Raw genomic sequence first — 14,782 nt, 5'->3', positions numbered from 1 at the left:
GTAACTTAGGAAAATTGTAAATGAAACAATCCCATGTGCAGAACAGGAGACACAAGGAAGTGCCGAACACCCAGCTACTTCCATCTACTCAAGATCAAATCAGAAGAATTGTGTCTGATTTATAGCCTGAGTGGAATCTTTTGTTTCTGGAGACTGAAGACTTTCCTATGGTATTAAAATAGGGCTGTTACAACAAAAAATTATTACAAGCATATAAGACCATAGATATTTTGGTCACTCAGAAATAATAAATGACAACGAACACCAAATACATTACATGATGCTGCCCTTTAAGAGAAGCAGACATCAACAGGTAATAATGACAATAATAAAGCTCACATTTTTGAGCACTTATCTGAGTGCTTTAACTCATTTAATCCTCAAAACAAACCTATGACGTAGGGACTTGTATTATCCCCATTTTGCAGCTGAGAGACTGAGGCACAGAGAGGGTAAATAACTTTCCTAAAGTTACACAACTAGTAAGTGGGTAGGCTACAGTAGCAAATCAATAAATCCTGACCACTGAGCCAGGTTTCCCTCTATTTGATGAAAACCAGTACTGGAATGTCTAAGTGTATCTTTCTTTATACCAAAGTCATTTCCTGAAAAGACATCTGTAAGTCAGAAACTCAAAGACAGAACCAGATTGGAATGTAAGCTCTGTGAGGGTTTGTCAACAGCTGTATCCCTACTGCCTAGTATAGTACATGGCCCGTGGTAGCCTCTTGATAAACATGTGATGAATACGTGAATAAATAGAGAAAAGAGGAGAGTCTAATACAGTGCTTTGCAATGAGAAAGTGCTCAACAGATTTTTAAAATTGGATTTAAAGGAATTTGTTTTATGAATCCATTTGAGAAGCGGAGGATTCATCTTCTGATTTCCTGTTTGTGTAAATCCAGATTTTCATATTGTTTGCTTACAGTGAAGATGAAATGAGAAAGCATTCTCATTTAAGAGACATATTATTAAAACTTTTACAGGGGAAAAGGCAAAACAAATCAGGGATGCCAAAACTCTTGGAGAATCCTAGGATTATTGTAGAAAACTCAGTTATCGTCTTGGGAGCCACAACTTTTCACATTCATAGCAGAGTATCTACCATGTTTGGGCAACAATTCACAATGCCATGCTTGTAGTCACTTGTCAGGACTCCAGAAGAGCTTAAGTCCAGTTATGGAATGTTTCAACATATTTAGGCCACAGGGTCTTAAGAAAATTGCACTATTTAACTGGTTTAAACATGTTTTGGCTCTGAGAGATAAGTGAACAAGGTACCATCAGTAGGAAGCTGTTTTAAGAAATAGCTAAATTTTCCAATGGATTTAGCCAAAACAGAAGATAATATTTATTGTTCCCATTATACGGATGAAGAAACCATGGAAGACCCAAGTTATGACCTGAACAAAAGACAGCTCATGTTTCAAGGCACGGATACCACCCCCTACATTGGTTCTCACCAAACAGTCAAGGAATATAAGGATCCAGGAAGCTAGTGTTTTCTTTTAGTGAATTTTAATTTCATTTCACTTAGGTGCTAAGTCAAGGGCTGTCTACAAGGTCTTTCTACACTAGCATTTGTGAAGACAAGGAAGACCAAAAGTCAAGCTGCAAACGCAATGGATTAACCACCCAGGGGAGAGTGCCGGCTGCACTACTGCCCCATGCAAGCTCAGCTCCTCCCTATAGCCAGCTTCCCAGGAGGGAAGCAGTTATAATGCCACATACATCCTCACGTGGGATACCACTGGGGATGTATTTAGAGAGAGTCTTTAGAAAGCTGATTGCTTATGTTTCTTTCAAATATTTTGAAATATTGGTGCTTTCTGAAACCGCTTGTGGAGTTATCTGGTTACATTTTGCAAGTGAGGGTTACAAATTATTTTAATTCACAGCTCTCTAAAGAGTTCCCCCATTAAACTCTGGAGATGCCAAGGTCTCTCTTTCCTACACTAAGGGCCACCTGCCATTTCAAGGGGCTTTGGGGTCATGACTCATCTGAATGAATCAAATAAGCACGACTTCATGAGAGTCAGCCGTGCCTACCTTGTTTGCTGTTTGCCTCAGTACCTCCTGTATTGCTTGGCGCATAGTAGGTACTCAATAAGTTGAACAAAAGGCATCTTACTTACATCCTCTGCTATCCCTCTGGCTTTCTACTTAAAGTAAAACACACCCTGCCTCCGGACTGGTGAAGATTTTGATGAGCCTCCCAAGAAGCTATCACTTCGAACTATCAATTGTATGCCAGGCACACTTAAGCGCATCACACACATATTAATGCCACCAGAGCTCACTGGATGGACTACCCGAACCACAACCCGTGGATTCTTCAGGTGGACGCAGCCCAGTCTTTGTTGATTACGAATGCTGCCTCCAAGTCCATCACTGACCTTGGGTGTGTCTTTTCCCTCCTTGGGGCTCAGTTGCCTCATCGATAAAACAGGAATCACAGAACTAACATTCCCTGTTCCTCTGAGAGTTTTTTTGCTAAGTGAACTCAAGTCATTCACAAGGCCACAGTACCAACCCAACAACTAATTCATAGATGCTTCAGCTAGTCAGAATAAGAAAAAGCGGCAATGCAGTGATCATCATTTAAAATGGAAATTGCCGCTCACAATATTCATACCTATGATTTAAAATAAGCATGACTGTGTGGGATATAACGAATTCTGTCAAGTTTTAGGAGGAAAGGGTTCTTTTCCCTTGTTTTTTTGTTGTTGTTGTTGTTTAAAGACTACGATGCCGTTACATTTAAATCCATGAAATACTTGTTTCCAAGGATCATTCTGAGTGATCTGGATGTTCACGTTTATTTTTCCTGGAATGCAATCTGTCACACTTTGGTTCAGGAAGGGGTCTGGCATCTGCCACTTTCCTTGCCAGACTTTTTAATGGAAAACTCAAGAGCTGCAACATCTACACGTCTGCCATGGCCTTTCATTTTCTTGGTAACATCTCAGTGCACAATTCATTTCAAGCCAGTGATGGGAAGGAAGTCTCCATCCATGTGACTTTGTAATTCTGTTACTGTGTCAACTTACCAGTCCATTGTTATCTTTGTGCTATCTTTACACTTCTGTAAAATGTTGGCAACCACAGGATAACTCCTTATTTTCAGTTGATGTTGGCATACAGGAAGCGCTAAAAATGATTTTAGGCTGCCCTTTTTATTTTGGAAGAAGTCATTCTTATCCTCTGTCATTCACATTTGTAGAACTAATATATAAACATGCTTTTTTTTTGTTTGTTTTGTTTTATTTGCGGTATGCGGGCCTCTCACTGTTGTGGCCTCTCCCATTGTGGAGCACAGGCTACGGACGCGCAGGCTCAGTGGCCATGGCTCACGGGCCCAGCTGCTCCGCGGCATGTGGGGTCTTCCCGGACCGGGGCACGAACCCGTGTCCCCTGCATCGGCAGGCGGACTCTCAACCACTGCGCCACCAGGGAAGCATGCTTAAGGGGAGAGATGATAAATGATAGAATGGATAGAGACTGTAGAAAGTAGACAGTCCAGCAGCATCATTAGTCACCTACGAATAAGGCAACCTACGATTCCTATACCAGCTGCAACACTGCGAATCTAAGCAAACCGTTTTATCTGATGTCTTAAAATCTGAATAAGGGGGCATCAATTTCTAACCTTCTCATTAAAAGAGATTGTTAGTGAGGATGATAGGTGGCTCTAAATTCTGATTTCTATATACAAATAAAATCAACACACAATCGGTGAGATAAGATACAGTCACCCAGACAGAGAATGGCTTCTAAGCCAGAGCCAGGCTTGAATATATGAGATCAGGTGTACGAATTAAACCTAAGGAAGGATGGACCAACCATAGGAAGGAGGTCAGTGAGGCAACAGGGATCCAGCTCTGCCGTGGTGGCTGTCCCTGCCCAGGGAGAGGGACCCTGCCGCTGAGGGAGGGGTGGGTGTGCACCCGGGGTGTGCCTTTTGGTGCCGAAGGGCAGCCTGGATGAAAAACACTAAGATTATCCCCTCTGCCTTGCTCTGCTTTCAGACTCACTTAGCAACCCTCAGATAATTCATTGGATTTTTCTGCTATATCAACGTTTTAGAGTAAATGTGCCCTGGATAGAAAATATTGCTTTCTTGCTTGATTCATTCATTCAGTGAATATTTATTGAGTGTCCACTATATGCCAAACACTGTTGTATGCTTTGATTACAGAGCCAAATCCCTGTCCGCAGGAAGCATACATCCTGGTTGGGGGAGAATATTATAACAAATGCAAAAAGTACATACAGTGTCAGATGGTGATAAGCATAATGGTGACAAATGAAGCGGGGAAGGGGAGAGGGAGTGCTCCTGTTGGGACGGCTAATTTAAATATGGAGCCAGGGGGCTTCCCTGGTGACGCAGTGGTTGAGAGTCTGCCTGCCGATGCAGGGGACGCGGGTTCGTGCCCCGGTCCGGGAAGATCCCACATGCCGCGGAGCGGCTGGGCCCGTGAGCCACGGCCGCTGAGCCTGCGCGTCCGGAGCCTGTGCTCCGCAACGGGAGAGGCCACAGCAGTGAGAGGCCCGCGTACCGCAAAAGAAAAAAAAAAATGTATATATATATATATATATATATATATATATATATATATATATATGGAGCCAGGAAAGTCTCACTGCCAAGTTGGATGAAAGAGGTGAAGGAGGGAGCCCTGCGAATGTCTGAGAGAAGAGCATCCCAAGCAGGGGGAAGAGGAAACCGTGCGAAGGCTCTGAAGCAGGAATGTGCTTGGTGTCTCTCAGGAAGGCCGGGGTGCTGAAGCAGGCTGAGCCAGCGCGCGACAGGGAGAGAAGGGGCCGGAGGGACACTGGGGACCAGACTGCGACTTGACCCTTCTAAGAGCTGGGAGAGAATATCCCTCCCCATGAGGACACATATGATGATTTAGGAATTTGATGTCTGGTTTCTACTTGTGCCTCCCTGAGCTTGGCTAGAGTCCATCCGTTTCTATGAAACGAAGCCATTCTCGGAGTCTTTGGCATATTGAACTTTCTGCCTTTGAAAAGTTGAGAACGTGATTCAGAAACTTGGAGACTCCTTTATGGTGGTGTTCTTAGGGTGACCGACCAGGACCCCTAACCTTATCACCTCCTATATCTTCAACAGCTGCTTGGGATGTGAACTCTGTAGGACATAATGTAAGCAGTCATAACAGTCATTGCTTTAAGAGTGACATTCTGGACGTATGGAAGTGGGGTATATGTGTAGATAAGAGCTATCATGGACATAGAGCTGTCAGTGAGAGCGTTCATTTAAGTATATTTATGGATTTTATCGTTATGTGATGCCTTTCTTTGTCATTACGGTCTTTGTTTTGAAGTGTTTCGAAGTCTATTTATTTATTTAATTTTTGGTTGCATCGTGCAGCATGTGGGATCTTAGTTCCCTGACCAGGGATTGAATCCAAGCCCCCTGCAGTGGGAGCGCAGGGTCCTAACCGCTGGACTGCCGGGTAAGTCCCTAATATAGATTTTGACAGATCCGGGCTTGGATCATGGAATTGACATTAGCTATGGAAACCTAAGAAAGTTATTTAAGTTCTTGGAGACTTTGTTTCTTCCATCTCAAAGAGAGTCTTTGTGAGAATGAAACCAAAAGGGTGGTTATTAGGATTAAATGAAAGAATGTTCTCGATGGCAAAGCACTGGTGCTCAGTAACGTGGTTCCCTTTCTCATAGCCCCCTTCTCAATTTCTGCTTTGCACCGCAAGACTCAGAATTGCTGCCCACAGGGAATCATAGTGAAATCTTAACTAATCGTCAATTTTGGCACCATAGGCTTCCGGCTTATTTATTTGTACTTGTTGCGGTGCGTGGGCTTCTCATTGCAGTGGCTTCTCTTGTTGCTGAGCACGGGCTCTAGAGCGCAGGCTCAGTAGTTGTGGCACACAGGCTTAGTTGTTCTGCGGCATGTGGGATTTTCCCGGACCAGGGCTCGAACCCGTGTCCCCTGCCTTGGCAGGCGGATTCTTAACCACTGCGCCACCAGGGCAGCCCGCACAGGCTGTTTTGTCAGAGGCCTAGACAATCAGCAGTCCATTTGTGTGGTACTCTACCCTTGGAGCCACCCTCTTACAGAGCTGTGGAGGTGACATGAAATTATAACGTAAAGCACTCAACACGGTACTTGGCCATGGTTCATCCTTATGGAATGTTAATTTTTATTATTTTTATTTTTCCGTAGGTTTTGGGAAATTTTTATGGGAATGCATATGTATTAATTATGCTATGAAAAAAAGAAAACAAGACTATATGAGCCATAGTGACTTGTTTTATTGATACCGATGGTAAGTTAAGAGCATCTTTGTATCCTTGGGTCTGAATATTGGGCATAAGTTCAATGTGAATATGTGAACACAGTGTCAATACTGTGACACTTAGTTTTACATGTTTACTTGACTAGGCTACCTCGTTATTCAATCAGACCCTAATCTAGGTGTTGCTGTGAAGGTATTTTCTAGGTGTGGTTAGCATCTACAGTCAGTTGACTTTAAAGAGATGATCCTCAATAAGGTGGGTGGGCCTCATCTGATCAGTTGAGTGGACTTAAGAGCAAAACTGAGGCTTCCCTGAGGAAGAAGAAGTTTTGTCTTAAGATTGCAGCATCTCAGCTCCTACTGGCGAGTTTCTAGACTGAGAGCCTGCCCTGCACGTTCTGAACTTGCCACCTTCACAAACACATAAGTCAATCCCTTGAAGTAAACCTATGTGTATGTGTATTATATGTATATGTATGTATGCATGTGTGTGTGTGTGTGTGTGAGTGTGTGTGTGTACTCCTGACTGGTTCTGTGTCTGTTTCTCTGGAGAATCCTGACTTACAAAGGTGCATATGAAGGCTCATTTATTCTTCTTTTTCTTTTGTCGGTAATTCTTTGATGCCTCATTTGCATGATGCAATTTTACTAAAATGAAACTTGAACAGCTCCAAACTGCATAATCCATTTCTTTCAGCCTCACGCTTTCTTTTTGGCCTCAGCCAGGCAATCTGACCCCAGAGTTGGGGGGATCATCCCTACATTGACAGCAGCTGGCATAGTCTACCCATGAGGTCCATGGGGCACATCGCCTGGGTTCTAGGTGGCCAACAGGATGACGGTAAATGCCAAGGGGATAATTTTTCTCTAAAAATATGGATAAATCAAGAGTTTACAGAGTGGAAACTGGTTGGTTTGCTACACTCTGGGTATGAATTCAGAGCATAACTAGGATATAAAAACTCTGTTGTCTAAGTGAAAATATATTTATGCAGTGATGGTAGCCCCGCAATTTCTAGGATGAATGCACAGGAGGACAAATTACCATGAGAAGAGATATTACTGAGAGTGTAAGCCTGCTTTCATTTTTTGCTAGTTTGTCCATAATCATATGGAAATAACCCCCCGGTAAAATGTGAGACAAAAACTATGACATCATCTGAATTTAGTGTCACTGCTCTAAGCTAAAAATTTGGGTGGGTTCCTACGTACATTTCCTTGTCTCCAAGTTATCTTTTCCATTTTGCAATGCAATGCAAAGCATTCCTTACAACACTGTCAGAATTTGAACAAAACATCTTTTATCTAATTTCTGATTTGCCATTTTGTGATATTGTGATTTATAATAAGAAATAGAAATTTGGTCTTCATCCCCAGTTTTGGCAGAGAGCTCTTAAAACCCTTGAATTTCCTAAGTGATGAAAGCAAAAAGGCATCTTTCTGTTATGTTAATGATGACGTTTGGACCCTAACTAAGGTTGGGTGCCGGATGCCAGGAGAACCCACCATTAGATTAGAGGGTTGGAACTTTCAGTTCTCACCCTCACCACCTCTGGGGAAGAGGAGAGAGGCTGGAGATGGAGTTCAGTCACCAATGGTTAATTATTCATCAGTTGTGCCTATGCAATGAAGCCTCCATAAAACCCCAAAAGGATGGAGTTTAGGAGAATTTCCAGGTTGGTGAACAGGTGGAGATTCGAGGAGAGTGGTGCACTCAGAGAGGGCATGGAAGCTCCATGTCCTTTCCCCGTACCTTGCCCTATGCACCTCCTCCATCTGGCTGTTCCTGAGTTATATACTTTTATAATAAACCAATGATCTAGTAAGTAATGAGGTCTTCTAGCAAATCAATCAAACCCAAGGAGAAGGTCACGGGAACCTCCAACATGTAGCCGATAGATCAGAAGCATAGGTAACAACCTGGGCTTGTGGCTGGCTTCTGAAGTGGTGGTGGTAGGGGCAGCCTTGTGGGACTGATCTTACCTGTGAGATCTGACTCTGTCTCCAGGGACATAGTGTCAGAATTGAGTTGAGTTGTAGGACACTGACCTGGCGCATTGCTTGGATGGGTGGGGAAGCCCCCCTTCCACAAGTTGGAAATGGGGTCCTGGAACCCCAAAAGACACTTTCTTACTGAACATCTTGTCATAACCAAGCAGCCTTTATATGTACTCTTTAGCCACATTTTTATAACTTCCTACAAATTTGGTTATCAGATACTTTAAGCAACGGCAGGAGAAAATTGTGTTTCCAGAAGAGAAACAAACTGGAACACAAAGCAGCGTAACCTGCTAAGAACTGGCTTCCCTCAGAGAGACCAGTGACTGGTGAGTGAGGTACCAGAACCTCCAAGAGGCAGGTAATGGCCAAGATGGACCACTTTTAGGGTGGTGGCAACCTACACTGTCCATGAAAGCGCAAGATTGAGTGAGGCAAGGTATTTGCCCATAGATAACAGAAGTATGGAAAAGCAAAACTGTAGCCTCAAAAAGCCTCTACCTTCCACATCTCATTTCATAATTCTTGGAATGTTCTACTATTTCAGAATTGCTTTCTAATTTTAACCTTGTTTTACTTTTGCTTATCTCTGCAATCTTCAATGGGCTTCTCTTCACTTCACTCTTACTTATTTTTTTTTTCTCGAATTTGTCATTCCTCGAATTTGCTTTCCTTTCCTTCCTGCTGTGAATTTCCTGTATTTCTCTTGCTTCTTCTCCCCTTTCCATTTTTACCTCCTCTTCATCTTATTCTTTGAATTTCTTTCCCCTGTTCTTAATTCTTCTTCCTTTCCCTCTGATCTGTTGTGGCTTTAATCATTGCTGAGCTGCTTTAAAATCGCCCAGTGACTGACATTTTCTCCCTGAAAGGAGAGGGATTTGTGACTGTGGAAAACTAACTACAAAGACCCAACACATTCAATTTTCAGCACAGTTCTTTCCTTTCTTCTGTGGCGCTTTTGCCTGGGATTAGAGGTGGACCGCTTACTGCAACTCACAATGGCAAAGCCCTTCAGGCCTGACTTCTCAGCTCTGTGAGTCGCATGGCAAGGTGTATCTGAGCCGCTCTGTTTACACTGATTGCTAGAATTTTAAAATTGCCCGTCACTAGAAAAAGCTTACTCAAGTGTTTCCTGGAAAACAAAGTAGTATTATTTCACAATGTGATGACCGGACTTATTCTTCTCCTTGGACTATTCATCCTCCCTCCCCCCTCCCCCTTCATTTTTTACAGCATGAAACAAAAACAGACAAATGTGTTCCTGGCAGAAGGGTGAAGGAGCTTTGTCACCCTAGCCGACTCCACCAGAAGTAAGATTTTTACAAAGGGATGAACAGTAAAATTAGTAAAATAGATCAGTTTTTCAGGACTCTATGATTTTATCATAGGGCATTAGGAAATAGTAGATTGCCACAAGCACACCAGATTCATTTGCCTCTGAGAGATTTCACTTTAGCTCTTTGCAACACTTAAGTATGGACTACACAGCTTTTTATGTTTTGAAATCATTCTTTTGGCTAAATTTGCTCGTGAATTCGCTTTACCTTTCTGCGTTTCTTGAAGAGCAGCAGCGCAGACCTCAATGATTAAGTGCTCGAAGTCAGTGTCTGCCATGTAGCAGGACCTGGGAGATTATCATTATCAAAGGATACTTGTGGTCAAAGCTGTACCACATTCTGAAGAGCCAGGCAGTCTCTGTTTTCGTCGTGCTTTTGCCAGAGTTGTTTGCTTCCTAGCGAGTGACAACAGAAAAAGGCATTGGATAAATGATCACTATAAATATTGAGATATAATATCAACATTAATACATAGTATTAATTATTAATACATTAATAATGTATTAATGTATTAATACATGTATATAATATTAATATATTTTAACTATAAGAATATGCGTCAAGCTAAATTAAACTTAACCACTTTTAAAAAATCTTTCCAGATACAGGTATTTTCATCTAAATGTTGAACCTGCTGCCAAGCAGATTAGCTCACGGATCTTGCCATATGGGTGAGGTTCTTGTGGCATAATTCAACATTTACTTTTTTTCATAATTCCTATTTTATTAAACAGCTAAGAAATGCCACTTTGTTGACACCAGTGAACATGATATTTCTGTCAGATTGCTGTTGTGGGGATTTTGCAGTTATTTCTGTCAGATTTGGATGGTATTTATTTACGATTTACCAAAAGGTCAAGACTAAAGGGATAACAGTCTAATAATTGTTAAACTAGTTTTCATTCATTTTATTTTTGATAGATCACTACCAAAGCCTATGGTTAATTTTTGATATCTTCCCCCTTCGATTCTTAAGTTTTGAAATAGATATTCCGGTTAAGAAGCCTGTAATAATTTAATAACTGAATGAATGTGTTTGTCTCCCCCAACCCCATGCTCACTCACTCTTTTTTTTTTTTCCTCAAAGGACCACAGTGGGAAGGAGGAAGAAAAGGACAAAAGAGATAGGTGTTTATGTAACAGTAGAGGATGAAAATGTGAGAAAAAGGTGAAAAATTTTTGTGAACTTTAGAGAGATGATAATGGACATTGCAATGTGGTATGAAGGAGATTCCGGGACATTTTTACCTCTTTTGTGTATCTCATTTTGCATATTAAGAGAATTCCAGACTTCAATCAGTTGTAATTATCTTCATCATTAAAAGCATTTATATCTTAACATGGACTTCATTACTTTGTTTGGGCCCTCGGTTTCCATGCCCAAATTGTATCAGGAGTTCACAGTCCAGTAATAATGTGAACATTCTCAAGAAATCATGAGGCATGGAAGACAGTGAGAAACCACTGGCTGCTCCAAAGCTAGCCCTTAGTTGAAACCAAGGTGATTTACTTTACTTTGTTTATTTACTTTTTTGCCCCTTTCCAGACAGTTCCACTGATGGGTAATGATAAATAACTGAACACAAAAGGCTGTATTCTGCTCTCTGAAACACATGTAGAAGCAGACGCTGCAGGTCCATGCCCCACAAACAGAAGGGGAACACAAGGATGCTAAGTGTGGTCCCTCCCTTTCTAGGCCTCCACTTATCCTTTGTCTAAAATGGTTGAAGCAGACACTCCACAATAAAATGAAAACCCAAACTGGCAGCCTTTCTCATTGGTTGTTTTAAGATCTCTGATTTCCAACACTGAACAGTTTCCTAAAAGGCGTTCCTGAGTATGCCACTGTCCTACGTGATGTTGATGGAAATTCTGTGCCGATCGTTCAGGAAGGGATGGGTTTGAGAGTGTTAACCAGGTTTGTTACATTCAGAAATTTTTGGAATCTTTCGTTTGTAAATGAGCATTGTAAATCTTTGAGAGGGAAGCCTTTCTCAAACTTACCTGGTCATGGACCACATGCCCCATTCCCAAGTCCCACAATGGGACATCTATTATCTTTTCATGGATGATGTCAGAGTTTCATAGATCTGTTTTCTGATAGACCCAGAGTGCCATGCCCTGTTATCTAGAGCTAGAATGTACCCATGGCATTTCCACAGAAGGGAAACCAAGGTGTCCAGTTCAATTTCCATCTGTCCCTGAACCTTTCTCTAGCTATTTCTACCCCAAGAAAGGTGTCAGATTTGCAAAGTCACTGCTATACTTAGTGTTTTCTTCATCATCTTGCAACATTTGCAAGTCGTTTCTGAGTCACTGTCTCTCAAACAGGTCAGCACGTTGGGGCTCAGCTGGCAGAGTAAAACTGTTATCCCTGAACTAAACTAGGTAGTAACGCTCTGGGCTAGCCCTGGGGAGTTCTCTCTCTCTTTTCTTTTCTCTTCTTTTCTTTTTTCTTTCCTTAAGAACAATAAGCAGTTACACATTTTAACCATGCAGAGGCACAGGTAATTTTGATAGCTGACAATATCTATGGATGACAAGACAGTCACTGAAGAAAATTAATAGAAAGGAGTGTAAGCAAATTTCTGTTTTTCTGTTTGGTTGTTTGTTTCTAAGTTAAGGTGGGCTGTGTAGTGTTGAGCTTGGCTGGCAGTCAGGGGCCCAGGATTCTAGCACCCACTCCACAGCAGCCCGGCTGAATGACATTTGTAATAACATTCTCCAGCTGTGGAATGCTCATTCATTCCTAGGCAAGGCGCTGGTCACATTATCCAGTCACTAACTTTTTCAGTCATTGTTTTTCAGTTTTCACAACAAACCCTCAAGGTAGGTTGCATTATACCTATTTTACAGGTGAGGACCTAGAGAGGCCCAGAGAAGGGAAGAGCTGAGTCCAAAGTCACATAGCTAGCAAGCTATAGAGCTGGAATTTGAACGTAGGACTAAAGGACTCCAAAGGTGCTGTTCTTTCTGCTGGTATCTCACGCAGCCTTTGAACTTCGGAAAGCACACACACCGTATGATAGGCTATTGGGCTGCAGTCTCCTCGCCTGTAAAATGAATTGAGGAAATTGGATTGGCTGGTCTCTGAGGTCCTAATCGTATGGAAAATACTGTTTTTTCATTAATGACAACAACAACAATAACGGCTGGCACTCCTTGAATAGATGCCATGTGCCAGGCACTGTTCTAAGTGCTCTTCAGATATTATTATTCCTATTTTACAGATGAGGAAACTGAGGCAACTGGAGCACAGAGAGGTTTCCAAGCACAGTTGTGGCCTCTCAGCAGCAGCCTTGATTCCGTCATCTAGGTGGGTGTAAGTGGAGAGCAAACTAGGGCAAATGGGTACCTGAATAGATGAGGTCGGGATACTGAAGGTTGAGATGCAGCAGCTATATATCCCCCCAAACGTAATGAAAATGCATGGCTCCCCTCAGCTGGGTGAACGCTAATGGGTTGGAAAGTGTCCCTGAAGAAACTTAACTTCAGTGTTAGAAATTTCTCTAGACTCCTAAATACTGGTTTCAGGGATTTCTGAAGGTCTTGGAAAACCTCCCTGCCTTTTACCCCCTTTTTCCTCTCCTTTTTATTTTATTTCCTGAGGGGAATATATCAGAATGTACAGGCACTCCTGAAAGAGCTTATACTCTATTTCTGGGAAATCTTCCAAGGTTATTTTTTGCCAGCTGATGAGAGCAACACATACTAGGTAGCATTTTGGAAAAAATGTTAACACTTGTAATCTATTTTTCAAACTTTAATTTACTTGGGATACTGGAGATGTTATTCATTTTACTGCTTTGTAGAGAAATAAACTGGGCTCCAATTAGAATGAAACATAGAAAATGTTTTTCCAGGTAAGGGAAATACCATGGATGATCCAGCATTGACGTTTCTGCTGATCTGAGATAAAATGTTCAGTGTATGTCTTAAATAGCTGTTGGCCCAATTCTGGATCCATTCATTTATTTCTCTGAAGTTATTGATGACTTAATAACTGGGTTATGAAAGGCCATCAATAAATGAGTAGAAATAAATGAGTTAGTCCACTGTGTGCTCTGCTTGTTCACTGGGGGCTGAGGATAAATGTGCCAAGGGAAGGCCAGCCTTTGCAGTCACCCTGGAACAGGGAAGGTATCCAATGAGGCAGCGCAGAGGGCAAGCCCCTGGGAGGGCCCAGATGGGCAGAGGACAGCAGGTAGCATCAATTTACCTGGATTATTCTGAAGCAGTGATCAGATCACACCCGAGGACAAGGGATATAAGCAGTCATCAGAAGAAGAATCTGGAACTTGGTGATAGTCCCTTTATTGCTAGCAATATGTCTTCTTTTTTTGAGTTCTTTGATGCCAGAGGGGCAGTGGCATCCATGTTGGAACAAGCAGAGGATCCAGAAACTGAAGAGCAAGATTTGAGTTCTGACTCTCTACTGTCTACCATTGAATAATAATGATACACTCTCCAGAGCTGAGCCTCATGTTTCACAGCTGTAAATGGGAACTGGAGATCCAAGGGCATGAATGTTAGCTTTTATTTGCCCTTGCTACTTCTAAGAAGCAGAGTGTTTGATATATGCGTAATTTCTGTTTCCTTTATTATCCTCCATTTCTGGGAAAATGTAAAAATGACTGGGGCATTTGATATCTTTCCTTTTTCTCCTGAAACAAGGGAATAGATCAGAGGTTGGGAAGTGGCTGAGCACGATAAGGAGTGAGTAGTTGTCTTTTTTTTTTTTTTTTTGCGGTACGCGGGCCTCTCACTGTTGTGACCTCTCCTGTTGCGGAGCACAGGCTCTGGACGCACAGGCTCAGCGGCCATGGCTCACGGGCCCAGCCGCTCCGCGGCATGTGGGATCTTCCCGGACCTGGGCACGAACCTGTGTCCCCTGCATCGGCAGGTGGACTCTCAACCACTGCGCCACCAGGGAAGCCCAGTAGGGAGATTTTGATTAAGAGTGGTGTTATGGGCTGGTGACATCACAGACTAGTATGGGCTAAGGACCCAGAATGATGTATGGACTTATGAACTTCCTCGAGAAAGAGTTCTTGGGTTTTCCTTAACTTTCCTTGAGTATTCAAAGAAAACATTGTATCTTTGGCTTCTTTTCCCAGGTGGGAGGTGTCTGATGAGAAGACATTGTCATTTACCAGCTGAGA

General features: G+C 42.4%; 1 protein-coding gene across 1 annotated transcript in view; it reads right to left on the bottom strand.

The window, feature by feature from the left end:
* Positions 1–14,782, bottom strand: part of SLC9A9 (solute carrier family 9 member A9) — a 540,289-nt gene that overhangs the window by 90,738 nt on the left and 434,769 nt on the right. Inside the window, exon 14 of the mRNA XM_082654190.1 lies at positions 9,936–10,015. Coding sequence (XP_082510316.1) covers positions 9,936–10,015 — 80 coding nt within the window. The remainder of the gene's footprint in view (positions 1–9,935; positions 10,016–14,782) is intronic.

Source organism: Grampus griseus, assembly GCF_964374135.1.
Source record: "Grampus griseus genome assembly, chromosome: 5".
NCBI classification, from domain to species: domain Eukaryota; kingdom Metazoa; phylum Chordata; class Mammalia; order Artiodactyla; family Delphinidae; genus Grampus; species Grampus griseus.
The sequence above is the reverse complement of the archived record's forward strand: the minus strand, read 5'-3'. Positions and strand labels throughout refer to the sequence as shown.